The following is a 25411-nucleotide window of genomic DNA, read 5'->3' as shown; positions in this document are numbered from 1 at the left end:
CACAGCGCGGTCTGCCTGGGAAGTGGGAACAACCCACATGCCCTCTACAGGTTAAAAACTGCTATCGTCTGACAGGGCGCCCTGCTGCCCTGCTGGTTGAAACAAAATTGCTGGGGTGTTTACGGAGCCTGCTAGTCTGGTTCTACCAGTCTGTCTATAAAAAAGGAATTTTAAAAATAGCGAAAATGACTTTATTTTTCTAATCCCTGAACTACTTAATGGTTGGAGGTGGACCCGGTCCATCTCAAACTTACACGTGTCACAAATATAGCTGCCAAATGAATTGGTCTCCCCACACCCACACTGTCAGAGCTCAATATAAAGGCCATCTCACGCATTGCATCCACAATAGCACAGGACAACACACACCCTCTCAACTGCCACTTCACTGTAATGCCCTCTGGACGCAGGTATAGGTCCCTGTTGTGCAGGAGGGCTCGCTACGGCAAAAGCCTGGTGCCTGCAGCCATAACAGCACTCAATAAAAGGCCAAGATAAATCACCACCAGTCCTACTCTGTGTAGATGTTTATGTAGATCTGTGTAGATGTTTATTTGTTTCTGTCTATTGTCTGTCGGCGTGCCGCCCATACATGTAATGTACTGTGACGTGAAGAAAAATTTCCCCTTGGGGACAATAAAGTCTAAAGTCTAAAGTCTAGTCTCCAACCCCTTTTAATGATCCAATAGAAATACAACATCCGGCAAAGATGGCAACAACTCTCTTCCTAAAGATGGCCGCCACTCTTCTCCTAAAGATGGCCGCACACTCCACCTAAAGATTGCCGCCATACTCGACCAAAAGATGGCCGCCCCAGTGTACCTAAAGATGGCCACCACATTCTACCTAAAGATGGCCGCCACACTCCACCTAGGTGGCTGTCACCGGGCTCCTCAAGTCACAGGACACAGAGTAAGGATGTTCAAACCAGTTTATTGCGGATGTTGAAGTCCATGACACATTAGGATGGTGATGCATGCTGCCATCTAGGTGATCTCCTGAGTGTGTGTGGTGACGGCTGGTTTAACCTGTGAGCAGGTGTGCTGCCCCACCAGCCCCAGAGTCTCTCAGTCTGACTCAGGCCAGGTGAGGCTGCTGAGACCAGCCGTCAGCCACAGCCCACAGGGACGGCAATGGAATTTACTCCAATATGACAAAATAATTATTCTAAAATACAATCATATTGACAAACAGCTTTTTTAGACATGTTTGGTTTTGTTTATGCACCATTTAGCGAAGACAACCCCAGCCAGGAGGAGAAAGAGAACCGCCAACACCACGCCCTTCACCACGGCAACCACCAGGTGGACGGACCAGCGGAATCCTGGAGAACAACACAAGGGGTTCATCCATGGATGGAGCGGTCATTAGGTTAGACTATCATAGAACATAACAGCTAACGTTAGACTATCAAAGACGATGTCAGATAATGACATTAATGTGATTATCCTAATCATACTACCGGTATATACCATTACATAATGTTAGACTATGCTAGACTATAATAGATTAGATAATGTTCGACTATATCAGATAACGTCTGAATATAATAGATTATATTAGTTAAGATAATGTTAGACTATGATAGACTACATTAGATTAGATAATGTCAGACTATCCTCCACTACATTACATTAGATGAGGGACCACCCTCATGTGCATTAGTGAACACAGAGGGGCTCACCTTCATCATTCACCACCAATAGACTCCAAGGCGCAGAGGTTTTCTTCCCACTGGAGTCCAGAGAGCAGGTGTAATCCCCTGAGTCGTCATTGGTCAGACCGCTGAGGTGGAGGGCGGGGCCTGTCTCTGATAGGGCGTGGCAATTTCTGTACCAGTGGACGTCCAATTGGTGGAAGGAGCAGGCTGAGGTACAGGTGAGTGTGACCTGACCGCCCTCTTTCACCACATGGTCAGTGACGGAGCTTCTGACCTTCACAACCTCTCCATCTGTTGAAGACACACTATGAGCCGGCCGTTCTTCACAACCATACACCTTGCTAACGCGAGTGTCAGAACAAAAAATAACACTAACTAGTACTAGATGTAACATTTCTGACAGTACTAGAAGTAATACTAGTGACTGTACTACTAGGAGTAACACTAGTGACAGTACCAGAAGTAACACTGACTACTGACAGTACTAGAAGTAATAGTAGTCACAGTACTAGAATGTAACATTGACTAGTGACAGTTCGGGAATAATATACTACATTAGATAAAATAATGTCAGACTAAAATAGACTATATTAGATTAGATTAGGATTAGAATATATTAGATTCGATTTTAGACTATAATATACTGTATAAAATTAGATAATTTTAGACTATAATAGGGTATATTAGATTAAATAATGTTGGACTATAATACATTTTATTAGATTAGATAATGTTAGACTGTAATAGACTTTAATAAATTAGATAATGTCAGACAACAATAGACCGTATCCAAAGCGTCTTCCAGGACATCCAGTAACATCTCATGAGGAGCAGGTGGGTGAGGACATCTTGCTCAAGGTTGACTACAGGAAGCTACTAATCCCTCCCCAATGGGAACCAAGTCTAGTCTCTTACTTTAGTCCTGTTATAATGGGACAGTAGTAGAAGTAACCCCGACCCTAGTAACAGTACTAGATGTAAAACTAACTAGGAACAGTACCAGAAGTAACACTGACTAGTGACAGTGACTGTGATTCCTTTCGGTCCAGCGTACCCTTCTAATAATCCCTCCCCAATGGGAACCAGGTATAGTCTCTTCTTGTAGTACTAATATAATGGGAAAATAGTAGAAGTAACACTGACTAGTTCCAGTACTAGAAGTCACACTGACTAGTAACAGCACTAGAAGTAACCCTTTCCAGTGACAGTGACTCTGACTCCTCTCGGTCCGGTGTACTTATCGACGTTGGTCTGGAAGCGGAAGCGGTACGTTGCAGTGTCCCGTTTCACCGTCTTGATGATCTTTAAGGTGCAGTTCCCGACGAGGTCCCCCAGGTACTGGAACCTGTTGTCCGCAATGATGTTTCTGCTGTTGTACACGTTGGGCACGGTGCTGTGGCAGATCTCGTGATCGGGGCACCAGACCACCCGCCCCACCCGGAGCCCCGCGGGGTGGGTAAAGCTGCAGGGGATGGTGGTGGTGGAGCCCTCCACCACGCAGAAGGAGTCAGGGTACTCCACGTGCCAGTCAGGGTCCGCCCCCAGCGGCCCTGGAGGAAGCAGACAGTCGGGGTCACAACAGGGAGCCCGGTTCTAAGGGAGGGTCTCACATGAGGTCATGCTCTCTCCAAGTTGAGCTTTTCACCGTCATGGTGAGAATGAGAGCGACTGGTTGATGGTAAAGACGCTCTGAGAAGGTCATTACGTTGATATTGGATTGTGTTTGGTTTTATATCATATCATATAATATTTGATATCAAGCCTAATAATATTATATATCATGTCTAATTTCACACTTTTTTTTTCTTTTATGTTATGAAAGCTCTTGGGCTGAGGCCCATTAAGAAAACAATGCATTATTATTATCATCAATATTATTATTATTATTATGATAACATATGGAACGATAAACTGATCAAAGTGCCCTTCTTTATCTTTATCTATCTGTGTCTAGTGGTAGAGTTGAGGTCCCATTAGGCTCTAAAAAGAGCTCTAGGTTGAGCCAGCAGGCCAGCTGGATCCAGTTTGTGTACGGACACGTTCCAGGTAGTAAACAGAAAAAGCATTACAGCTTACCAGCTAGCAGCAGGAGCACAGAGAGGGTCCATGGATTCATCTTCATCTGCTCCGTAGCTTTCTCTCAATGTCTTGAACCGTCTCAAGGAAAGGGGAAGGGCTGATTGGCTGATTTTGAAAGGCTACAGGAAAATGTAGCTTCCTCCTTCTAGATATTCTCTGCAATAACCACTAACCTCAGTTCACATCGCTTTAAAGTCCATATATATATGCACTTCTCCCTCTCTCATTTACATAAATCAAAAATGGTATTACTATAAAAAACGACCAAATGGGACAAAATTACCTTCATGAATAATTTCTGATGGTAGTTATATATCAGAGACCCTAGATATCACAAATCAACACAGTGTGTGCGTTCGACAGATGACGAGATAAGCCATAATCAACAAATTGTGTGAACTCAACAGGAGAGCCATAAACAACAAAGTGTTTGCGTTCTACAGATGAGCTATGAACCAGAAAGTGTCAAAGTCAGTGGATGTTATCAGAAAGTCGTCAGGGTTTTGAAGTGATGGAGGGATGAAGCACGTTGGTTAAGGGTTAAGTCATCTTAAAGTGTTCAAGTACATGAACACTCAGTTCACTTTCCACGTGGTTAAAGATGTTTGGTTGACTACTTGGTCGCACAGAAATCCGTGAATTGACCACGGACGCTAAACTCAAAATCCATGGAATCCTCACGGAAGCACGCCAATTTCAGTGATATGGCAACGGATTTTGCTCCAATGCAAGTTGATGACACTTGAAGTGGCGAACCCTTTGTTCGCCCTATATATTCCTGAGGCAGAGGTAGTCCGACACACATTTCTTGGGAAGCACGCACAGAGATTGTTTAACTTGGTGTTGATTCATTTATTAATCAATAACTCCGGTTGACTTTCCATGAAAATAACTAAACATAAAAACTCCAAACAATGTATCTGTTTGCGGCCAAAACAGGGTTCTTTCGTATTGGACAAAAAGGGCTTTTCAATATAAAATAATCCGTCAAAAATGCGTCCAATAATGCGAAATAATGCGAACTAATGCAGTCAGAAAACTGTTGGCTCTCTGCCTTCAAAACCCGAATTACAGTAATTAGCCTGCCCTATATGAGGGCCTCTAATAGGCTCCCGGTAGAGCGCGACACACCTACTTCCCCAGGTGACACAACGGACTAATCACCACGTCATCACCAAATGCATAAATATACATATGAATGAAAGTTGGATTAATATTTCAGACACTTTATAATTCATCACTCATACTTTTAGCCTTAGACTCAAAATATATTTACTTAAAAATATTCAACACAAAAGACCTCTAAATGGCTCCAACAACACTCATATCAACCTGGTCTCGGTTGATCAGTGGGAAAGAGAGAGAGAGGTGAAGGGGAGTGAGGGAGGGAGAGAGGTGAAGGAGTGAGAGGGAGGGAGAGAGGTGAAGGAGTGAGAGGGAGGGAGAGAGGTGAAGGGGAGTGAGAGGGAGGGAGAGAGGTGAAGGAGGGAGAGGGAGAGAGGTTAAGGGGAGTGAGAGGGAGGGAGAGAGGTTAAGGGGAGTGAGAGGGAGGGAGAGAGGTGAAGGAGAGAGAGGGAGGGAGAGAGGTGAAGGAGTGAGAGGGAGGGAGAGAGAGAGAGGTGAAGGGGAGTGAGAGGGACGGAGAGAGGTGAAGGAGAGAGAGGGAGGGAGAGAGGTGAAGGAGAGAGAGGGAGGAAGAGAGAGAGAGGTGAAGGGGAGTGAGAGGGAGGGAGAGAGGTGAAGGGGAGTGAGAGGGAGGGAGAGAGGTGAAGGAGTGAGAGGGAGGGAGAGAGGTGAAGGAGTGAGAGGGAGGGAGAGAGGTGAAGGAGTGAGAGGGAGGGAGAGAGGTGAAGGAGTGAGAGGGAGGGAGAGAGGTGAAGGAGTGAGAGGGAGGGAGAGAGAGAGAGGTGAAGGGGAGTGCGAGGGAGGGAGAGAGGTGAAGAGAGATAAAGACAGAGAGAGTTAATATTAATAGACTATAAGGAAGTGGACCGTGTGCTGAAACCAGTCTTCAGGAAACGGTTCAGCCCTCCTGCCCTCAGTAGGAGGGCAGGAGGACACACACACACACACACACACACACACACACACACACACAGGTGTGTGTGTGTGTGTGTCCTCCTGCCCTCCTGCCCTCAGTAGGAGGGCAGGAGGTCACACACACACACACACACACACACACACACACACACACACAGGTGTGTGTGTGTCCTCTTCATCATGCTCTTCATCATGAAGTTGACAAGATCCAGGTGTTCCAGTTCATGGGGTGATTGGCTGATTGTGAAAGGCTACAGTAATAGTCCTCACATTTTACTTCCTCCTTTTAGATATTCTCTGCAATAGCCAATTACCTCAGTTCACATCTCTATCATATATATCTGCACTTTGCCCTCTCTCATTTATATGACATGCAATCAACAACAGTGCGATATGAAGAAAACAACCAAATTGGACAAAATGAGCTGTGATAATAATTGTTCATAGTAGTTATATATCAGAGACCCTAGACAATCACATCTCAACAAAGTGTGTGTGTTCAACAGATGAGCCATAAACAACAAAGTGTGTGTGTTTAACAGAAGAGCTCTGAACCACAAAGTGTCCCAGTCAGTGCATCTTCTCAGAAAGTCGTCAGGGTTTTGAAGTGAGGGAGGGATGACACATGTTGGTTAAGGGTTAAGTCATCTTAAAGGGCGACTGTGTAATATTTTAAGTCATTTATTACCTCAAATCAACGTATTCATTCATAAATAAGTCCTCATTGGTGTAAAATGATCTCTGCCAAAAATCTCACTTATCCTCCTGAGCGAAGAATAATGAATATGTAGTTACATAGGACGGGTAAGCTTCATGGAGGCTTCCATGTTTTTCCCGTCTATGAACTGCCGAGAGGGACAAAAAGCACTACGTGGTACAGGAAATGCAAACGTGTTTTCACTCTGAGCCAGCGTGAATGATGACTGAAATAATTCACCATCTTGCTCGAGGAGTATTTACTCATAAATTACTCATCCATACATTTGTTTGAAATAACGAACCTCATCATCACTCGAATGACTCGATGAGGTAGTATTGGATGTCATGACACAGCTTCTTGGCACATACTGCCCACTGTAGTTTTTGAACAAGCGAGCACTATTAGTTTGAATACAATATACAATTGTACCACTAGATGGGAGTAATTTTTACACAGTGTCCCTTTAAAGTGTTCAAGTACATAAACACTCTGTTCACTTTCCACGTGGTTAAACATGTTTGGTTGAACAGTGAGAAAGAGAGGTGAAGGGGATTGTGGGAGGGAGAGGGGGGAGGTAAAGAGTGAGAGAGAGGGAGAGAAGTGAAGGGGAGTGAGAGGGAGAGGGGGGAGGTAAAGAGTGAGAGGGAGGGAGAGAGGTGAAGAGAGGTACAGAAATAGAAGACAGAGAGAGAGTTAATATTAATAGACTATAAGGAAGTGGACCTTGTGCTGAAAGCAGTCTTCAGGAAACAGTTCAGACGCGAATACTGAGAGCAGGAGGTGGACCACAGGTGTGTGTGTGTGTTCACAAATATGTATGTATATTTATGTATGTCTGTATTGTTTATTCTGTGTGTATTGTGTATGTTTGTGTGTCCGTGTGTGCGTGTGTGTGTGTCCGTGTGTGCGTGTGTGTGTGTGTGTGTGTGTGTGTGTGTGTGTGTGTGTGTGTGTATTTGAGTGTGTGTGAATGTGTGCCTGACCGATGTCTGTCTATCCTTGTGTGTTAATCTGAGTTTTCTTTGCACTGGGTGTCCCAGGTGGACAAGAGAGACCGTACCAGTGCAGAGAGACCAGTAGGGACAGAGAGACCAGCAGAGAGACCGTACCAGTGCAGAGAGACCAGTAGGGACAGAGAGACCAGCAGAGAGACCGTACCATTAGCTCTTCATCATGAAGTTGGAGCAAAAGATCCATGTGTTCCAGTTCCTCTTGACCATCTGCAACTGTCTCTACCTGGTAACAACACACCTGCTGCCTAATCGCCATGGTTACAACACACCTGTTGTCTAATCCTCATGGCTACAACACACCTGCTGCCTAATCGCCATGGCTACAACACACCTGCTGCCTAATCGCCATGGTTACAACACACCTGCTGCCTAATCGCCATGGTTACAACACACCTGCTGTCTAATCCTCATGGCTACAACACACTTGCTGCCTAATCGCCATGGTTACAACACACCTGCTATCTAATTGTCATGGCTAGAACACACGTGCTGTCTAATTGTCATGGTAACAACATACCCTCTGTCTTATCCTCTGCTATGTAGTTGTGCAGTGTAGGCTGGCCTAGTTCAGCTGATACACCACTCACGATTATCGTCATGGCGATTTCTGTCCCCAGATCCTGGGTGCGAGCATCTTGGGCTGTGCTTTGTGGATCCTTTTCGACACTGGAAATCTTCTCAGGGACATCCATTCTGGTAACCCACCTCGAACCAAACCCTCCTTCGTTCATATTGTTATTAAGTTTTAAAACGGACTGGGTTCTAAAACGTTATGATTTTGGATCATAATTCATCAAAAGTATGTGCGTTGTGTGTGTGTGTGTGCGTGTGTGTCCGCGCTCGCCCGTGTGCGTGTGTGTATGTGCGTGCGTGCGTGTGTTTGTGCGTGGGTACCTGCTTGTGTGCGTGTGTGCGTGTGTGTGTGCGTGCGTACGTGCGTGCGTGCGTGCATGTATATCTGTGCGTGCATGCGTTTGTGCGTGTGTGTGTGTGCGTGCGTGCGTGTGTGTTAGATGAGCTGGAGACCGTGGCTGGAGGCCTGTTCCTGGTGGGCCTGCTGGTGCTAGCCGTCGCTGCTCTGGGCTACGCCGCGGCTCACTGCCAGGCCAGGCTCATGCTGCTGCTGGTGGGGACACTTTCACTTTAGCCTAGCCTAGCTTAGCTTGGTTTAGCTTAATTTAGTAGGGCCTAGCATAAACTGTACCCGCCTACCCTATCTTACTCTGTCCTTTATTTGCCTATTTTAGCATTGCCTAACATAGTTTATTTAGCCTACCCAAGCCGAGCCCAAGACAAACCTAGCCTATCATAACTTAGCCTAACCTTTTTTAGCATAGCCAAGAATAATCGAGGCTAGCATAGAATAATCGAGCCTACCTTAATTGTGTCTGTGGTTTGATTGGTTCGTATCCTTCTGTCGTTGACAGTACATGGCGTTCCTCATCGTGCTTATCCTTGGCCAGCTGTTTATTAGCCTGGTCTTGCTAACAAGTCAAAAAAAGGTATTTATTGTCTATTTCAATGGTAAATTCAGGGTTTATTTCCCCCTGAAGCGATCGTGTTTCCCATAGGAAACGCGATGCTGTTTTATTTCATCGTGGTGTGTGTGTGTAGATGCTTGGTTTGCCTCTTTTGCTGGTCAGACGTCAGACGTCCCGATGCGATCAGAGCGATCACGAGCCCGTGTTTATGACGTTGTGCTGACCGGAGGCGGGGGTGTGATGTGGTGGGGGGGCAGATCGAGGGGGCTCTGGACGAGGCTGTGGACCAGATGATCATCAGCTACGCAGGCGGCAGGGATCTGACCGCCTCAGACCGACTGCTGGACGAGCTACAGCGCACCGTGAGTAGTCATGGAGACGTCCAATGGGAGAGCGCGACCACGGGCACGCCCTGGTCAGTAGTCATGGAGACGTCCAATGGGAGAGCGCGACCACGGGCACGCCGTGGTCAGCAGGTCGGGGGATGTAAAAGACAGACGGGTAACCATGGTGTCCGATGGGTAACCATGGTGTCCGATGGGTAACCGTGGTGACAGATGGGGTAACCATGTGGTCAGATGGGTAACCATGGTGACAGATGGGGTAACCTTGGTGTCAGATGGGGTAACCATGGTGTCAGATGGGGTAACCATGGTGACAGATGGGTAACCATGGTGACAGATGGGGTAACCTTGGTGTCAGATGGGTAACCGTGGTGACAGATGGGTAACCATGGTGTCAGATGGGTAACCATGGTGTCAGATGGGGTAACCGTGGTGTCAGATGGGTAACCATGGCGTCTGATGGGGTAACCATGATGTCAGCTGGGTAACCATGGTGACAGATGGGGTAACCTTGGTGTCAGATGGGTAACCGTGGTGACGTTGGATTTAAAGGGGGATGTTTCTCGTATGGGGTGGACGGAGGATGCTGTAGTCACCATGGTGCTGACGGATGGGATACAAGGAAGAAGTGGTAACCATGGTGACGATGAGTGGATCTCATCTAATGAGTGGATCTCATCTCTGGGATACCATCTAAAAAGGGGCCCTCGTTTCCAAGGGCCATCGTAGATCGCCATGGTAACGGTTATCGTGGTAACCCCGGGCAACGTGTAGAAGCTCTTCAGGGTAACGACTCGGCAAAGATGGGAGAAGCGCCCCGGCTCTGAGGAGAGTGTGGCGTGGTAACCATGGTGATGTGCTGATGTGTGGTGAGGTAACCATGGTGATGTGCTGATGTGTTCACAGGAGAAGTGCTGCGGCAGGACTGGCCCGGACGATTGGAAGACGAACCTTTACATCCAGAATCTGACCAATCAGGACGTACTTCCCTGCACCTGCTTCAACACTTCCTGTCCGTCTGGCCCTGGGGGGGAGCCCCCCCTCTTTGGGGCGTCCGTAGGGAACGACTCGTATCAGGAGGTACGGCGGCCAGCACGTCGTCATGTATGAAGAACATATGAAGGAACATGACAACGTTCAAGCGTTACGCAACGAGCGGCAGAAGCTGAGGACCTAGAGCGGGTGGGCTGGTAACCGCAGGGTTGCTGGTTCGGTGTGCGAGTGTCGAGGCGTCCCTGAGCGAGACGCCTCACCCTGACTGCTCATGACGAGCTGGCTGTCGCCCTGCGGAGCTGACTCCGCCGTCGGTGTGTGAATGTGTGTAAGAATGAGTGAAGGTCAGGCAATATTGTTAAGCGCTTTGGATAAAAGCGCCACATAATGCAGTCCATTGACCCTTTACATTATGAGAGGAAGCTCCTCGTCCCAGGAGGAACAGCGACCAACACGTCACCATGTAGGAGGAAGGTCCTTTTGAACACATTAATGTGATGCACGCATTCAGATGTGTCTTGTGTCCCTAGTGCCTTATGGTTCATCTGGTGTTTGACTCCGCAGGGCTGTAAAGAGAAGATCACTGATTGGCTGGCGGAAAATGCTCTCACCATTGTTGCCATGGACGCCAGCATCATTATCCTTCAGGTAACAAACAGGAAGCACGCTGGAAATGAATATTCATGAGGCGGCCGGAAACATTGCCATCTCAGAATATATTTTTTATTTTATTTATAAAAACAGTGACATCACCAGGGAAACTGAAACAGGGACCTCTGACCTCTCTCTCCCCCTCTCTCCCCCCTCTCTCTCCCTCTCTCTCTCTCTCTCTCTCTCTCTCTCTCTCTCTCTCTCTCTCTCTCTCTCTCTCTCTCTCTCTCTCTCTCTCTCTCTCTCTCTCTCTCTCTCTCTCTCTCTCTCTCTCTCTCTCTCTCTCTCTCTCTAGGTTCTACAGATCATTCTGGCCGTGTATCTCTACAAGGCTGTTTCTCAACAATCCCGGGTCAAGGGTTCCAGAGTCCTTATGGAACCGGAGCCGGACCAGACGGACCCCGGTCCCGACCTCCGCGAGGACCAGGGCGGGTTCTACGGCGAGGAGAACCGGGCCTATTGGGACCCAGAACCGCCACACACAGAAAGCACTGGTTACCCTAACGCCCAGAACCCATACGCAGAACATGAGAGACACGGTCAAGGATACAATCAAATGTACTATTGATCATGTGCATGTCCCATGAGCCTACCTGTACTGGTAACCAGGTAGAGGATACTGTGTTACCTGTACTGGTAACCAGGTAGAGGATACTGTGTTACCTGTACTGGTAACCAGGTAGAGGATACCGGGTTCCCTGTACTGGTAACCAGGTAGAGGATACCGTGTTACCTGTACTGGTAACCAGGTAGAGGTTACTTGTACCTGTTCGGGAATTTAATTAAATAAATGTTTGGTGTCGTTTTTAACAGATGTTTGGATTAATCAACCTTTAAGTCTTGTTTAGCTCAAACAATAAACTTCCATGTAATATTATGTATTTAAAAATGTTTTGACTTGGAAAAAATACATGCAATAAATTATATCTATATATTTTATGTTTATTTTCTCACAGGCCACAAAAGCGAAGCAAAAGAAAGTGAAGCTGCATTTACCCAGAACCCACCTGTCCTCAGTCAGACTGTCAGGCTGACATCGTTGATGATACAGTGAGATGACACAGTGAGATGACACAGTGAGATGACACAGTGAGATGACACAGTGAGATGACACAGTGAGATGACATCATGGATGATACAATGAGATGACACAGTGAGATGACACAGTGAGATGACACATTGGAATGACATCACACCATTGGGGACACAGATGTGCTTCCCAATGGCTGATTAGGAGGAGAAGGACGCTGGAGAAGCAGAGGGGTGGTATTCCCTGGCGGGCTTCCTGGATCCTGTGAAGGTCAGGGTCTGAAGGGCAGACAGTAGAGATGGCCGACGCTCTGGGGCCCAGTGCCTGAGGAGCGAGCAGAACACACATGGGTCGCATCATGGTTTCATTGTATTATCACTGATCCTTTACCCTCAGCCCCCACAGCTCGGTCACGGCCAATCAGCCACGCCCCTTTGTTGGCTTTGACGCCTGGCCACGCCCCCTCAGATCCACAACCACGGTATATAAGAATAGATTACATCACGGTAGATACATTACATTAGATTATGACTATAATAGACAATATTAGATAAGATAATGTTAGACTATAATAGAAGATATTTGATAAGATAATGTTAGACTATATTACATTAAATTAAATAAAGACTGTAATGGCCTATATTAGATAAATTAATGTTAGACTATACATTAGATAATGTTAGACTATTGTAGATTACATTAGATTAGATAATGTTAGACTATATTACATTAGATAATGTTAGAATAGTAGAATACATTAGATTAGATAATGTTAGACAATATGAAAATATGTTAGATTAGATAATGCTAGACTGCAGGATCAAACTAAAACAGTTGAATCTTTACAAGTTTAAATTAAAGTCTGTTTAAATACATTTGAAGATGAGAGTGTGGTGATTTTTTTTAATGTACGAAAAAAGTTGAACGGTTAAACATTGACCAAGTTGCAAAGTCTGAAATAGTTGAAGTCTTGGAATGTGACTTCCCCTGTAAAAAGCAAAACAAGATGAAGCTTAAAAGTTTAAGAAAGAGTTGAAAAATTTGAACAAGAGCCATACTGTCGTTAAAGTGTTGAACATGTTGATAGTTGAATGGTTTCTGTAGCTGAAAGTATGCAGAAGGAGTTGAAGACCAAAAGAGGGGCAGAAGAAGAATAAGAATAACAATAATGAAGATTTCAATATCTAGAGTTTGGATGCTGACGCAGCATTCACACTAATGAGAGACCACCATCATGTGCATTATTGAACACAGAGGGGCTCACCTTCATCTTCCAACACCAATAGACTCCAAGGCGCAGAGGTTTTCTTTCTGCTGGAGTCAAGAGAGCAGGTGTAATACCCTGTGTCCTCATTGGTCAGACCGCTGAGGTGGAGGGCGGGGCCTGTCTCTGATAGGTTGTGGCCGTTTCTGTACCAGTGGACGTCCAATTGGTGGAAGGAGCAGGCTGAGGTACAGGTGAGTGTGACCTGACCGCCCTCTTTCACCACATGGTCAGTGACGGAGCTTCTGACCTTCACATCCTCTCCGTCTGTTGAAGACACAGTGAGACGGACGTTCTTTAACCAACTGTACAGCTTGTGTAAAAGATGGAAAACTGTTCATTAGTTATGAAGAGTTAGCAAATGATAGAGCAGTTGTTGGTGTTTTAGAGCCATCTGCTGGTGTGGTGGTGTACTGCAGGGCTGCATTAGCCTTAGCTGTGTGTGAGGCCGTTGCTGGTCAGAAAAAGTTGACGTGATTTGTGATCCTGCTGTGAAAACTACAAATGCACAATTGAAAGACACCAATGTGTTTTTCCTTTCTTTCAGTCCTTTATACTTGACCACAACCATTACACTTGACAGCATTCCCCCTGAAGTTGAATTGTTCATCTCCTAGGATTTGACTTTTTACCACTGTCAGTTTGCAAATACAAGGAATCATTAAATGCCTTTGATCCAAAGTGTCTTCTAAGACATCCAGAAGCATCTCATGAAGGAGGGATTAGTAGGGAGCTACTCACCCCTCCCCAATGGGAACCAAGTCTAGACTAGGGACAGTACCATAAGTAACATTAACTACTGACGGTACTAGAAGTAACACTTACTAGTGACTGTGACTGTGACTCCTTCCCGTCCGGTGTACCCTTCGGCTTTGGTCTCGAAGCGGAAGTAGTATCTCTTTGCGTCCTGTTTCACCGTCTTGTTGATCTTCAGGGTGCAGTTCCCGACGAGGTCCCCCAGGTACAGGAAGCGGCTGTCGGCCCGGACGTTGCCGCTGTCGTACACGTTGGTCGTGGACCGGTGGCAGATCAGGGAATCGGGGCACCAGGCCACCCGCTTTACCTGTAGAATGGCCCCGCCCTTCTTTACGTCGACAAGGGGGTGGGTGAAGCTGCAGGGGATGGTGGCGGTGGAGCCCTCCACCACGCAGAAGGAGTCAGGGTACTCCACGCCCCAGCCAGGGCCCGCCCCCAGCAGCCCTGGAGGAAGCAGACAGTCGGGGTCACAACAGGGTTCCAGATACACGTTCCAGGTAATAAACTAAAACGGTTGAATCTTTATGAGTTTAAATTAGAGTCTGTTTAAATATATTTGAAGATAAAAGTGTGGTAAGTTTTTTTAATGCACGAAAATAGTTGAACATTTAAAAATTGACCAAGTTTCAAAGTCTGAAATAGTTGTAGTCATGGAATGGGCAGACGGCTTCGCCGTCCCTGCTTTGTCTTCAACTGCAAAAGGTTAAAGTATATAAAGCTTAATAGTTTAAGGAAGAGTTGAAAAAAGTTGAACAAGAGCCATACTATCGTTCAAGTGTTGAACATGTTGATAGTTGAATGGTTTCTGTAGCTGAAAGTATGCAGAAGGAGTTGAAGACCAAAAGAGGGGCAGAAGAAGAATAACAATAACATAATAAAGATTTCAATATCTAGAGTTTGGATGCTGACACAGCATTCACACTAATGAGAGACCACCATCATGTGCATTATTGAACACATAGGGGCTCACCTTCATCATTCACCACCAATAGACTCCAAGGCGCAGAGGTTTTCTTTCTGCTGGAGTCAAGAGAGCAGGTGTAATCCCCTGTGTCGTCATTGGTCAGACCGCTGAGGTGGAGGGCGGGGCCTGTCTCTGATAGGGCGTGGCCATTTCTGTACCAGTGGACGTCCAATTGGTGGAAGGAGCAGGCTGAGGTACAGGTGAGTGTGACCTGACCGCCCTCTTTCACCACATGGTCAGTGACGGAGCTTCTGACCTTCACATCCTCTCCGTCTGTTGAAGACACAGTGAGACGGACGTTCTTTAACCAACTGTACAGCTTGCGTAAAAGATATGGAAAACTGTTCATTAGTTATGATTTGTTTCCCAAATGATAGAGCAGTTGTTGGTGTTTTAGAGCCATCTGCTGGTGTGGTGGTGTACTGCAGTTCTGCATTAGCCTTAGCTGTGTGTGATGCCGTTGCTGGTCAGAAAAAGTTGACGTGATTTGTGATCCTGCTGTACAAATTACAAATGCACAATTGAAAGACAGCAATGTGTTTTTCCTTTCTTTCAGTCCTTTATACTTGACCACGACCATTACACTTGACAGCATTCCCCCTGAAGTTGAAGTGGTCATCTCCTATGATTTGACTTTTTACCACTGTCAGTTTGCAAATACAAGGAATCATTAAATGCCTTTGATCCAAAGCGTCTTCTAAGACATCCAGAAGCATCTCATGGGGATTAGTAGGAAGCTACTAATCCCTCCCCAATGGGAACCAAGTCTAGACTAGGGACAGTACCATAAGTAACATTAACTAGTGACGGTACTAGAAGTAACACTTACTAGTGACTGTGACTGTGACTCCTTCCCGTCCGGTGTACCCATCGGCTTTGGTCTCGAAGCGGAAGTAGTATATCTTTGCGTCCTGTTTCACCGTCTTGTTGATCTTCAGGGCGCAGTTCCCGACGAGGTCCCCCAGGTACAGGAAGCGGCTGTCGGCCCGGACGTTGCCGCTGTCGTACACGGTGGTCGTGGACCGGTGGCAGATCAGGGGATCGGGGCACCAGGCCACCCGCTTTACCTGTAGAATGGCCCCGCCCTTCTTTACGTCGACAAGGGGGTGGGTGAAGCTGCAGGGGATGGTGGCGGTGGAGCCCTCCACCACGCAGAAGGAGTCAGGGTACTCCACGCCCCAGCCAGGGCCCGCCCCCAGCGGCCCTGGAGGAAGCAGACAGTCAGGGTCACAACAGGGTTCCAGATACACGTTCCAGGTAATAAACTTAAACGGTTGACTCTTTATAAGTTTAAATTAGAGTCTGTTTAAATACATTTGAAGATAAAAGTGTGGTCATTTTTTTTAATGCACGAAAATAGTTGAACATTTAAAAATTGACCAAGTTTCAAAGTCTGAAATAGTTGTAGTCATGGAATGGGCAGACGGCTTCGCAGTCCCTGCTTTGGGTTCAACTGCAAAAGGTTAAAGTATATAAAGCTTAATAGTTTAAGGAAGAGTTGAAAAAAGTTGAACAAGAGCCATACTATCGTTCAAGTGTTGAACATGTTGATAGTTGAATGGTTTCTGTAGCTGAAAGTATGCAGAAGGAGTTGAAGACCAAAAGAGGGGCAGAAGAAGAATAACAATAACAATAATAAAGATTTCAATATCTAGAGTTTGGATGCTGACACAGCATTCACACTAATGAGAGACCACCATCATGTGCATTATTGAACACAGAGGGGCTCACCTTCATCATTCACCACCAATAGACTCCAAGGCGCAGAGGTTTTCTTTCTGCTGGAGTCAAGAGAGCAGGTGTAATCCCCTGTGTCCTCATTGGTCAGACCGCTGAGGTGGAGGGCGGGGCCTGTCTCTGATAGGGCGTGGCCATTTCTGTACCAGTGAACGTCCAATTGGTTGAAGGAGCAGGCTGAGGTACAGGTGAGTGTGACCTGACCGCCCTCTTTCACCACATGGTCAGTGACGGAGCTTCTGACCTTCACATCCTCTCCGTCTGTTGAAGGCACAGTGAGACAGACGTTTTTTAACCAACTGTGCAGCTTGTGTAAAAGATATGGAAAACTGTTCATTAGTTATGAAGAGTTTCGCAAAGCAGTTGTTGGTGTTTTAGAGCCATCTGCTGGTGAGGTGGTGAACTGCGGTTCTGCATTTGCCTTAGCTGTGTGTGATGCCGTTGCTGGTCAGAAAAAGTTGACGTGATTTGTGATCCTGCTGTACAAACTACAAATGCACAATTGAAAGACACCAATGTGTTTTTCCTTTCTTTCAGTCCTTTATACTTGACCACGACCATTACACTTGACAGCATTCCCCCTGAAGTTGAAGTGTTCATCTCCTATGATTTGACTTTTTACCACTGTCAGTTTGCAAATACAAGGAATCATTAAATGCCTTTGATCCAAAGCGTCTTCTAATGCCGCTTTTCCACCGCACATGTAGCTCGACTCGACTCGACTCGACTCGACACGACTCGACACGGCAGCAGCACGGGTCGTTTTCCACCGCAAATAGTACCTCCTGGACGTGGGCGGCTGCGCGAAAGGGCCGTGACGTATTTTTGTACGCGACGCAAACAACACCTACGCAACCCACACATGGAGAGAACCCACATAACAACAATGGAGGACATCGATAACATTACTATTATTAGCTGGCATGTTGAAGAAGTGGAATATGTTGGCTGCGGCGCTGCTATGGCTGTTACCAGCATGGTTGCCATGTCGCTCTCGTGACCTCGTCACACTCTCTGGCCAATCAGTGGCCGGCCGTCTGCCGACGTCACCTTTTAGCATCGGCTCAGCCGCTTGGAACCTAGAGCGAGGCGGTACTAAAAAAAGCAGCCACTTCAGGTACCAGATACCATGTTTTCGCGGTGGAAACACCAAAAATGCGAGCTGAGCAGAGTCGAGTCGAGTCGAGTCGAGCTGGTACAATGCAGTGGAAAAGCGGCATAAGACATCCAGAAGCATCTCATGAAGGAGCAGGTCGGTGAATACATCTTGCCCAAGGTTGATTACAGGAAGCTAGTTATCCCTCCCCAATGGGAACCAAGTCTAGACTAGGGACAGTACCATAAGTAACATTAACTAGTGACGGTACTAGAAGTAACACTTACTAGTGACTGTGACTGTGACTCCTTCCCGTCCGGTGTACCCATCGGCTTTGGTCTCGAAGCGGAAGTAGTATATCTTTGCGTCCTGTTTCACCGTCTTGATGATCTTAAGGGTGCAGTTTCCGACGAGGTCCCCCAGGTACAGGAAGCGGCTGTCGGCCCGGACGTTGCCGCTGTCGTACACGTTGGTTGTGGACTGGTGGCAGAGCAGGGGACCGGGGCACCAGGCCACCCGCTTAACCTGCAGAATGGCCCCGCCCTTCTTTACGTCGACAAGGGGGTGGGTGAAGCTGCAGGGGATGGTGGCGGTGGAGCCCTCCACCACGCAGAAGGAGTGGGGGTACTCCACGTGCCAGCCAGGGTCCGCCCCCAGCGGCCCTGGAGGAAGCAGACAGTCGGGGTCACAACAGGGTTCCAGATACACGTTCCCGGTAGTAAACAGAAGAAGCATTACAGCTTACCAGCTAGCAGCAGGAGCACAGAGACGGTCCATGGATTCATCTTCATCTGCTCCGTAGCTTCCTCTCAGTGTCTGTCTGGTTATCCCTCTGGAGCCAAGAAGACAAGTGGACCAGCGCCTGTTGACCCACTAAGGACAGGGCTGGGGCTGGTTCGCTGATGGCTGATTGTGAAAGGCAACAGGAAATGTCCTCACTTTTAACTTCCTACCTTAAGATATTCTCTGCAATAGCCTCCAGCCACACTTCCCTTTAAAGTCCTTCTCTCTCTCTCATTTACATGACATCCGATCTACATTAGGTTCCTCTGGACCCGCCTGTTGACCTGCTCATAGAAATACTGGCTTATTGGCTGATTGTTTCACCTGTTTACATCATTACCCCCCAAAGTAAACCCATTACTGTTAACCAGAATTAGCTGAACTCTCTCGCCCTCTATACTCACTAGTACACAGAATGTTTATCCAATCACATTTCTTCCATGCAACGGCTCTCTGCCGTCAGCTGTTCGTCTTCCTCTCATCTTGTCCTGTCTCGTTGTGGTGCGACCCAGAGATTCCCCGCAGGCCTACTAATGCGGTCCACGCCTCGCGCGCACGGCGAGCGCTAACCTGATGCACCTGAGAAGCGTGGGAACTGAGGTGGTTTCAAGATCCACCTCGACAAAACGCACTCGGCCAGTGCTCCACCAGCCGGCGCCGGTGGGGGCTCCACCAGCCGGCGGCGGCGGCGGTTGGGGCTCCACCAGCCGGCGGCGGCGGCGGTGGGGGCTCCACCAGCGCGGGCGCCGGCCTCCCCGGGCTGAGTGGGAGGGTGGGAGGACTGGCTCGGAGTCGTTACCTGCGTGGGGGAGAGGGGAGCCGCCCACAAACACTCGTGAGCCGGCACCCTGATCTATTCTGGGCCTCTGATGGTTTTATCGCTGTAGTCCTTTGTAGTCCTAGTGTACGGAGGTAGCTAGCTTAACCTTAGAATGGAAAATAGCTGGCCAGCTCCCACCAGTAAACACTGTGGTTGTACTGGTCAGCTCCCAGCTCCCACCAGTAAACACTGTGGTTGTACTGGTCAGCTCCCAGCTCCCACCAGTAACCACTGTGGTTGTACTGGTCGGCTCCCAGGGTCCACCAGTAAACACTGTGGTTGTACTGGTCAGCTCCCAGCTCCCAGCAGTAAACACTGTGGTTGTACTGGGCCGCTCCCAGGGTCCACCAGTAAACACTGTGGTTGTACTGGGCAGCTCCCAGGGTCCACCAGTAAGCACTGTGGTTGTACTGGGCAGCTCCCAGGGTCCACCAGTAAACACTGTGGTTGTACTGGTCAGCTCCCAGGGTCCACCAGTAAGCACTGTGGTTGTACTGGGCAGCTCCTAGGTGCAACATATAAGTGGCAAAATATACAAAGGTGAAATAATGAAGGACACTGAGCAGAACCTGAGTGGAGTTTGAGTTTATATTGATTTATAACCTGCCGTGGTCAACACCGGTTACCATGACAACACACATCCTCGCCACCTCGTGTCAAGTGAAAAAATGACCTCAACGATCAACAATAAATCACAAAATTGTAAAACAAATGATAACAATAATTCCAAAAACTTTAAGAAATCAACCAATTGATTCAATCAATTGACCTGGAGCCACCCTCTGTTGGACCTCCTGATCACAGACCAAGTCCTGCTACAGTCCTGCTACAGTCCTGCTACAGTCCTGCTACAGTCCTTCGGAATCCTGCTACAGTCCTGCTGGAGTCCTGCTACAGTCCTGCTACAGTCCTGCTACAGTCCTGCTGGAGTCCTGCTACAGTCCTGCTACAGTCCTGCTAAAGTCCTGCTGGAGTCCTGCTGGAGTCCTGCTGGAGTCCTGCTGGAGTCCTGCCACAGTCCTGCCACAGTCCTGCTACAGTCCTGTTAGAGTCCTGCTACAGTCCTGCTACAGTCCTGTTAGAGTCCTGCTACAGTCCTGCTACAGTCCTGTTAGAGTCCTGCTACAGTCCTGCTACAGTCCTGCTACAGTCCTGCTGGAGTCCTGTTAGAGTCCTGCTGGAGTCCTGCTGGAGTCCTGCTGGAGTCCTGCCACAGTCCTGCTACAGTCCTGCTGCAGTCCTGCTACAGTCCTGCTACAGTCCTGCTGGAGTCCTGTTAGAGTCCTGCTACAGTCCTGCTGGAGTCCTTCTGGTCAGGACTTTGTGGTTCCTGGGACGTGCCCCCCCGCCTCCAATGGACACCTCAGGCTTCTGTGATGCATTGTGGGTAAAAGTCTTGCAACCCGCATGTAGACCTATAGGACCGCTCGGACCCCCAGGACCAGGAGCCCAAGCCGGACCAGGGCCACGCCCACAAGCGGGCCGGCCTCCGCGGGCACCGGGGGGGGCGTGGCGGCGGGGCGGGGGGGCAGCAGGTGCAGCCGGGCCTCCCCTCCCAGCATGCCCCTGGCGTCGGCCAGCGCCGCCACGGCCGCCCGGCTGGCGTTGAGCTCCCCGCTGGCCAGGAGGTCGGCCACGCAGGCCTGCTGGTACACGTCCCGCACCGGGAGCAGGGCGGAGCAGTGGGCCGCCGCCGCCGCCCCACGGCCCGCCGCCACCGGGGGGGGCAGCCGCTGGGACGGGGGGCACCCCCACACGCACAGCTGGAGGTCCCGCTCGGGGGCGAAGGCGCGGGCGACGGCGCGCGGCGTGCGGACGGAGAGCCCCAGCGAGCGGCCGCTCTGCCGCACCACCAGCAGCGTGCCGATGTGCGCCGCGTGGATGGCGGCGTGCCGGCCGGGGTCCGTGGAGGAGATGAGCGGGCCGCGGCCCCCCCGGCCCCCCCGGCCCCCCGACACGGAGCCGTCGGCGAAGGCGGCCGGGACGTTGTCCAGCTCGGCCGTGTAGAGCAGCTGCTCCGTGCACGGGGCCCAGCTCTTGAGGATCACCGTCACCTGGGGGGGGGGCAGGGTTAGACCACCTGGGGGGGGGGCAGGGTTAGACCACCTGGGGGGGGGGGGGGGCAGGGTTAGACCACCTGGGGTGGGGGGGCAGGGCTAGACCACCTGGGGGGGGGTTAGACCACCTGGGGGGGGGGCAGAGTGTCCTTTATTTCATTGAGCCAATAGCAGAGGAGCACAGCTCTGGCCTACCTTGGTGAGGGCGGTGTAGTGTCCGTTGGCCCCGCCCCTCACGGGCGAGCTTGTCACCTGTACGTACAGGTACTCGTTGTCGATGGCGGGCCACGCCCCCCGCACGGCGCAGCTCTGGAAGTCGTCCCCGAAGGTGCGGACGTGGGGGTCTCCGAACACGCCGCAGTGCACGTAGCGCGGGGCCCGGGCCCCCCGCTGCAGGAAGCCCTCCTCGTAGACGCAGGCGTCGCCGGCCGGGGGGCGTGGCGCCGGGGCCGGGGGGCGTGGCCGGGCGGTGGGCCCCGCCCCCGGGCAGGCGTGCTGCTCCAGCAGGTCCTGGATGCCCTGCGCGGCGGCATGGTATGTGAGGTCGCCGCGGCAGCTGCGGGCCGTGCGGGCCGTGCAGGAGGCGTAGGAGCGCAGCGCGCCGCAGTAGCTGGCGTTCACCGCCCCCCGGCCCGGCCCCCCCCCATGGCTCGGCCCCGCCCCCCCGCTCGGCCCGGCCCCGCCCCCGCCGAGGCTGCTGCTCCCCAGGTCAAAGGTTGCCGCCACGAAGTCCGAGTTGCAGCGCAGGATGTTGCAGGGAGACGCCACTGGGGGAGACGGACAGACGGCTCAGTCCTGGAAAGCTCTAGGTTCCAATCCCTTAAATGTGATGTATACAGATCCATAGATCTATATATATACAGATCTATATATATACAGATCTATAGATCTATATATATATACAGATCTATCATATCCTGTTTGCAGGAGAGAGTTCTAGGTTCTGTGTTCTATTCACTCTGTGTTCTGTTCCCTCTGTGTTCTATTCCCTCTGAGGTTCTGTGTTCTATTCCCTCTGAGGTTCTGTGTTCTATTCCCTCTGAGGTTCTGTGTTCTATTCCCTCTGAGGTTCTGTGTTCTATTCCCTCTGAGGTTCTGTGTTCTATTCCCTCTGAGTTTCTGTGTTCTATTCCTTCTGTGTTCTATTCCCTCTGTGTTCTATTCCCTCTGAGGTTCTGTGTTCTATTCCCTCTGAGGTTCTGTGTTCTATTCCCTCTGAGGTTCTGTGTTCTATTCCCTCTGAGGTTCTGTGTTCTATTCCCTCTGAGGTTCTGTGTTCTATTCTCTCTGAGGTTCTGTGTTCTATTCCCTCTGAGGTTCTGTGTTCTATTCCCTCTGAGGTTCTGTGTTCTATTCCCTCTGAGTTTCTGTGTTCTATTCCTTCTGTGTTCTATTCCCTCTGTGTTCTATTCCCTCTGCGGTTGCGGGTTCGCACCTTGTACACAGCACAGCTGCACCAGCAGCAGGACCAGGGCGACACACCGTTTCCATGGTAACCGTGGGTGGTGTGAGGCGGGGGTCCGGGTACCCATGCCCCCCCCCACCCCCCCACCTCCAGCAAGGGGCGATTTCAACCTCAGCCTTCTACTGGTGGACACTGGGAGCTGACCAGTACAGCCACAGCCTTCTACTGGTGGACGCTGGGAGCTGACCAGTACAGCCACAGCCTTCTACTGGTGGACTCTGGGAGCTGACCAGTACAGCCACAGTCTTCTACTGGTGGACTCTGGGAGCTGACCAGTACAGCCACAGTCTACTGGTGGACACTGGGAGCTGATCAGTACAGCCACAGCCTTCTACTGGTGGACACTGGGAGCTGACCAGTATGACTGCTATTCCTTCCGTGACTCCAGTCGAGTCCTCGGCCATCGGCTCAGACGACTGTGGGATAATTAAAAAGGATTTGTCTTTATGAGTCTGACACAGAGAGAGAGCGAGAGAGAGAGAGAGAGAGAGAGAGAGAGAGAGAGAGAGAGAGAGAGAGAGAGAGAGAGAGAGAGAGAGAGAGAGAGAGAGAGAGAGAGAGAGAGAGAGAGAGAGACAGAGAGAGAGAGAGAGAGAGAGAGAGAGAGAGAGAGAGAGAGGCTATTTCTCCGACTAAAGATAGGACACAGTTGGTCCTGTATGCACCTCCCCAACTCTCACACACACACACACACACACACACACACACACACACACACACACACACACACACACACACACACACACACACACACACTAATGACATAAATAACCTGCAGTTGCTACTGTTACTTTTGTACATATCTGCTTGTCTTTGTCGATATGATTGGTTGATTGGTTGATTGACATGGCTGAAACGCCCGCCTACCCGCTTTAAATTGCTCAAAGTGGGACCCTGGGAACTCGATCGATCCAGATCTAAAGGTTAATCCCATCATACTATTTCTAGGCTACGATAAAAAAAACTACGGAGGAGTCGAAATCACCAGGTTAACCATTTTATACTTCATAACTTAACCATTAACAGATAAAGGAACGATGTTAATATGTTAATAAAGCCTTATGGTGACATGAACACAGAGGCTTCACCAGTCCGGCTACGCACTGCTCCGGTCCGACTCTATCACTCCTGAAGCCACTCCATGTGAATCAATATTAATGTTTAATAAAAGGAAAATTCTGCTTTACCTTCGACCACTTGTTGGGAGAAAGTCTGGGTCGGGAGGCAGTGTGGGTCCCGTCCGGTCCCCGGGTCTGGACGCCTGGTGCCTGGAGCCCTCTTGCCGGGCCTCCGTGTGGGTCTCCGGGCGTCAGGCTGAATCAACCACCCGACACCTGCTGCTGCCCAACAACTGCGGGCTCCCCGCCCCGCCGCCGGCTATTTTAGTCCCGGACACCCGGACGCGAGAACCGAGACCGAGGCCACACGAGTGACCTGAGCGACAGGCCGAGCTCAGGTATAAATAATACATAATAATCATTATTATTATTAATTACAATTAAGTATCAACATTATTATAATTATTATTATTATTATTATTAATTTTAATTTTAAGAATTATTATAATAAGTATAGGTATTATTAATTATTAGTATTATTTAAATATATTAAATAGTAATAATAATTGTAATAAATTATTATGAAAAAATAGGCCAAATAATAATTATTAATAATAATCTTTGTTATTATTATTTTAATACCAAAATCATGATTATAATAATAATCATTATTATTAATTTATTTATACATCTATGTGTGTGTGTGTGTGCATGTGTGTGTGTCTGTGATAGAGTGAGTGAGTGAGTGAGTGAGTGAGTGAGTGAGTGAGTGAGTGAGTGAGTGAGTGAGTGAGTGAGTGAGTGAGTGAGTGAGTGAGTGAGTGAGTGAGTGAGTGAGTGAGTGAGTGAGTGTGTGTGTGTGCGTGTGTCTGTATGGGTGTGTGACGTGTGAGAGCCCGCCCCGGGCTCCGCCCACTACAGCCTCATGACTCCACCCGTTACCTCATGGCTCCACCCGTTACCTCATGACTCCACCCGTTGCCTCATGGCTCCACCCGTTACCTCATGACTCCACCCGTTGCCTCATGGCTCCACCCGTTACCTCATGGCTCCACCCGTTACCTCATGACTCCACCCGTTACCTCATGGCTCCACCCGTTACCTCATGGCTCCACCCGTTACCTCATGACTCCACCCGTTGCCTCATGACTCCACCCGTTACCTCATGGCCCACCGGCCACCCCTGCCCTCCGCCCGTAAAACGCTGCTGACCCACGCCTCCCCAGAGCCCCCCCCAGACGGACAGGGAGACAGACAGGCAGGCAGACAGACAGACAGACAGACAGACAGACAGACAGACAGACAGACAGACAGACAGACAGACAGACAGACAGACAGACAAACAGGCAGGGGGAAAGACAGACAGGCAGGGGGACAGACAGGTAGGGAGACAGACAGACAGGCAGGGAGACAGACAGAC

General features: G+C 49.2%; 3 protein-coding genes across 6 annotated transcripts; 1 reads left to right on the top strand and 2 right to left on the bottom strand.

Annotated features, from left to right (window-relative positions):
• Positions 1-921: 921 nt before the first annotated feature.
• On the bottom strand, positions 922-19224 carry LOC130384460 (uncharacterized). Of its 2 annotated transcripts, XM_056592654.1 has the most exons (10): positions 18762-19221; positions 18554-18681; positions 18096-18470; positions 16707-16973; positions 15805-16179; positions 14982-15248; positions 14081-14455; positions 13256-13522; positions 1685-1951; positions 922-1324 (listed from the first exon to the last, which is right to left on the bottom strand). In XM_056592654.1, exons 2-10 carry the CDS (start codon positions 18597-18599, stop codon positions 1200-1202), a joined length of 2364 nt encoding a protein of 787 aa, XP_056448629.1. In that variant the 5' UTR covers positions 18600-18681; positions 18762-19221; the 3' UTR covers positions 922-1199. The 2 variants fall into 2 exon arrangements, with proteins under 2 accessions (XP_056448629.1, XP_056448630.1); XM_056592655.1 differs by lacking the exons at positions 922-1324; positions 1685-1951 and adding an exon at positions 11524-12315 and having other exon boundaries at positions 18554-19224.
• On the top strand, positions 7157-11871 carry si:ch73-139j3.4 (CD82 antigen). Of its 3 annotated transcripts, none has more exons than XM_056592663.1 (9): positions 7157-7270; positions 7520-7718; positions 8110-8188; positions 8506-8618; positions 8920-8994; positions 9231-9335; positions 10224-10397; positions 10875-10958; positions 11257-11871. In XM_056592663.1, the coding sequence occupies exons 2-9, from the start codon at positions 7653-7655 to the stop codon at positions 11527-11529; spliced, it is 969 nt and encodes a 322-aa protein (XP_056448638.1). In that variant the 5' UTR covers positions 7157-7270; positions 7520-7652; the 3' UTR covers positions 11530-11871. The 3 variants fall into 3 exon arrangements, with proteins under 3 accessions (XP_056448638.1, XP_056448639.1, XP_056448641.1); XM_056592664.1 differs by having other exon boundaries at positions 7157-7294; XM_056592666.1 differs by lacking the exons at positions 7157-7270; positions 7520-7718 and adding an exon at positions 7933-7997.
• Positions 19225-19990: 766 nt separating the features above from the next.
• hjv (hemojuvelin BMP co-receptor) lies at positions 19991-24269 on the bottom strand. The gene is made up of 4 exons (XM_056592752.1): positions 24121-24269; positions 22904-23349; positions 21664-22235; positions 19991-21465 (listed from the first exon to the last, which is right to left on the bottom strand). The coding sequence occupies exons 2-4, from the start codon at positions 22998-23000 to the stop codon at positions 20827-20829; spliced, it is 1308 nt and encodes a 435-aa protein (XP_056448727.1). The 5' UTR covers positions 23001-23349; positions 24121-24269; the 3' UTR covers positions 19991-20826.
• Between the last annotated feature and the right edge of the window lie 1142 nt (positions 24270-25411).

This window comes from Gadus chalcogrammus, chromosome 6, assembly GCF_026213295.1.
Source record: "Gadus chalcogrammus isolate NIFS_2021 chromosome 6, NIFS_Gcha_1.0, whole genome shotgun sequence".
NCBI classification, from domain to species: domain Eukaryota; kingdom Metazoa; phylum Chordata; class Actinopteri; order Gadiformes; family Gadidae; genus Gadus; species Gadus chalcogrammus.
This window is presented reverse-complemented; position numbering and strand designations above follow the sequence as displayed.

Coding starts and splice junctions, on each gene's coding strand:
- si:ch73-139j3.4 (XM_056592663.1), top strand. CDS start 7,653: ATGAAGTTGGAGCAAAAGATCCATGTGTTCCAGTTCCTCTTGACCATC. Junction 8,995..9,230: donor TGCTAACAAGTCAAAAAAAG/GTATTTATTGTC, acceptor GTGGGGGGGCAG/ATCGAGGGGGCTCTGGACGA. Junction 10,398..10,874: donor GGAACGACTCGTATCAGGAG/GTACGGCGGCCA, acceptor TTGACTCCGCAG/GGCTGTAAAGAGAAGATCAC.
- LOC130384460 (XM_056592654.1), bottom strand. CDS start 18,599: ATGAAGATGAATCCATGGACCGTCTCTGTGCTCCTGCTGCTAGCTG. Junction 16,974..18,095: donor AGTCACAGTCACAGTCACTA/GTAAGTGTTACT, acceptor TGCCTTCAACAG/ACGGAGAGGATGTGAAGGTC. Junction 14,456..14,981: donor ATTGGTGGTGAATGATGAAG/GTGAGCCCCTAT, acceptor TGCTTCCTCCAG/GGCTGCTGGGGGCGGGCCCT.
- hjv (XM_056592752.1), bottom strand. CDS start 23,000: ATGGGTACCCGGACCCCCGCCTCACACCACCCACGGTTACCATGGAAA. Junction 22,236..22,903: donor GCAGCTGTGCTGTGTACAAG/GTGCGAACCCGC, acceptor CGTCTCCCCCAG/TGGCGTCTCCCTGCAACATC. Junction 21,466..21,663: donor ACTACACCGCCCTCACCAAG/GTAGGCCAGAGC, acceptor CCCCCCCCCCAG/GTGACGGTGATCCTCAAGAG.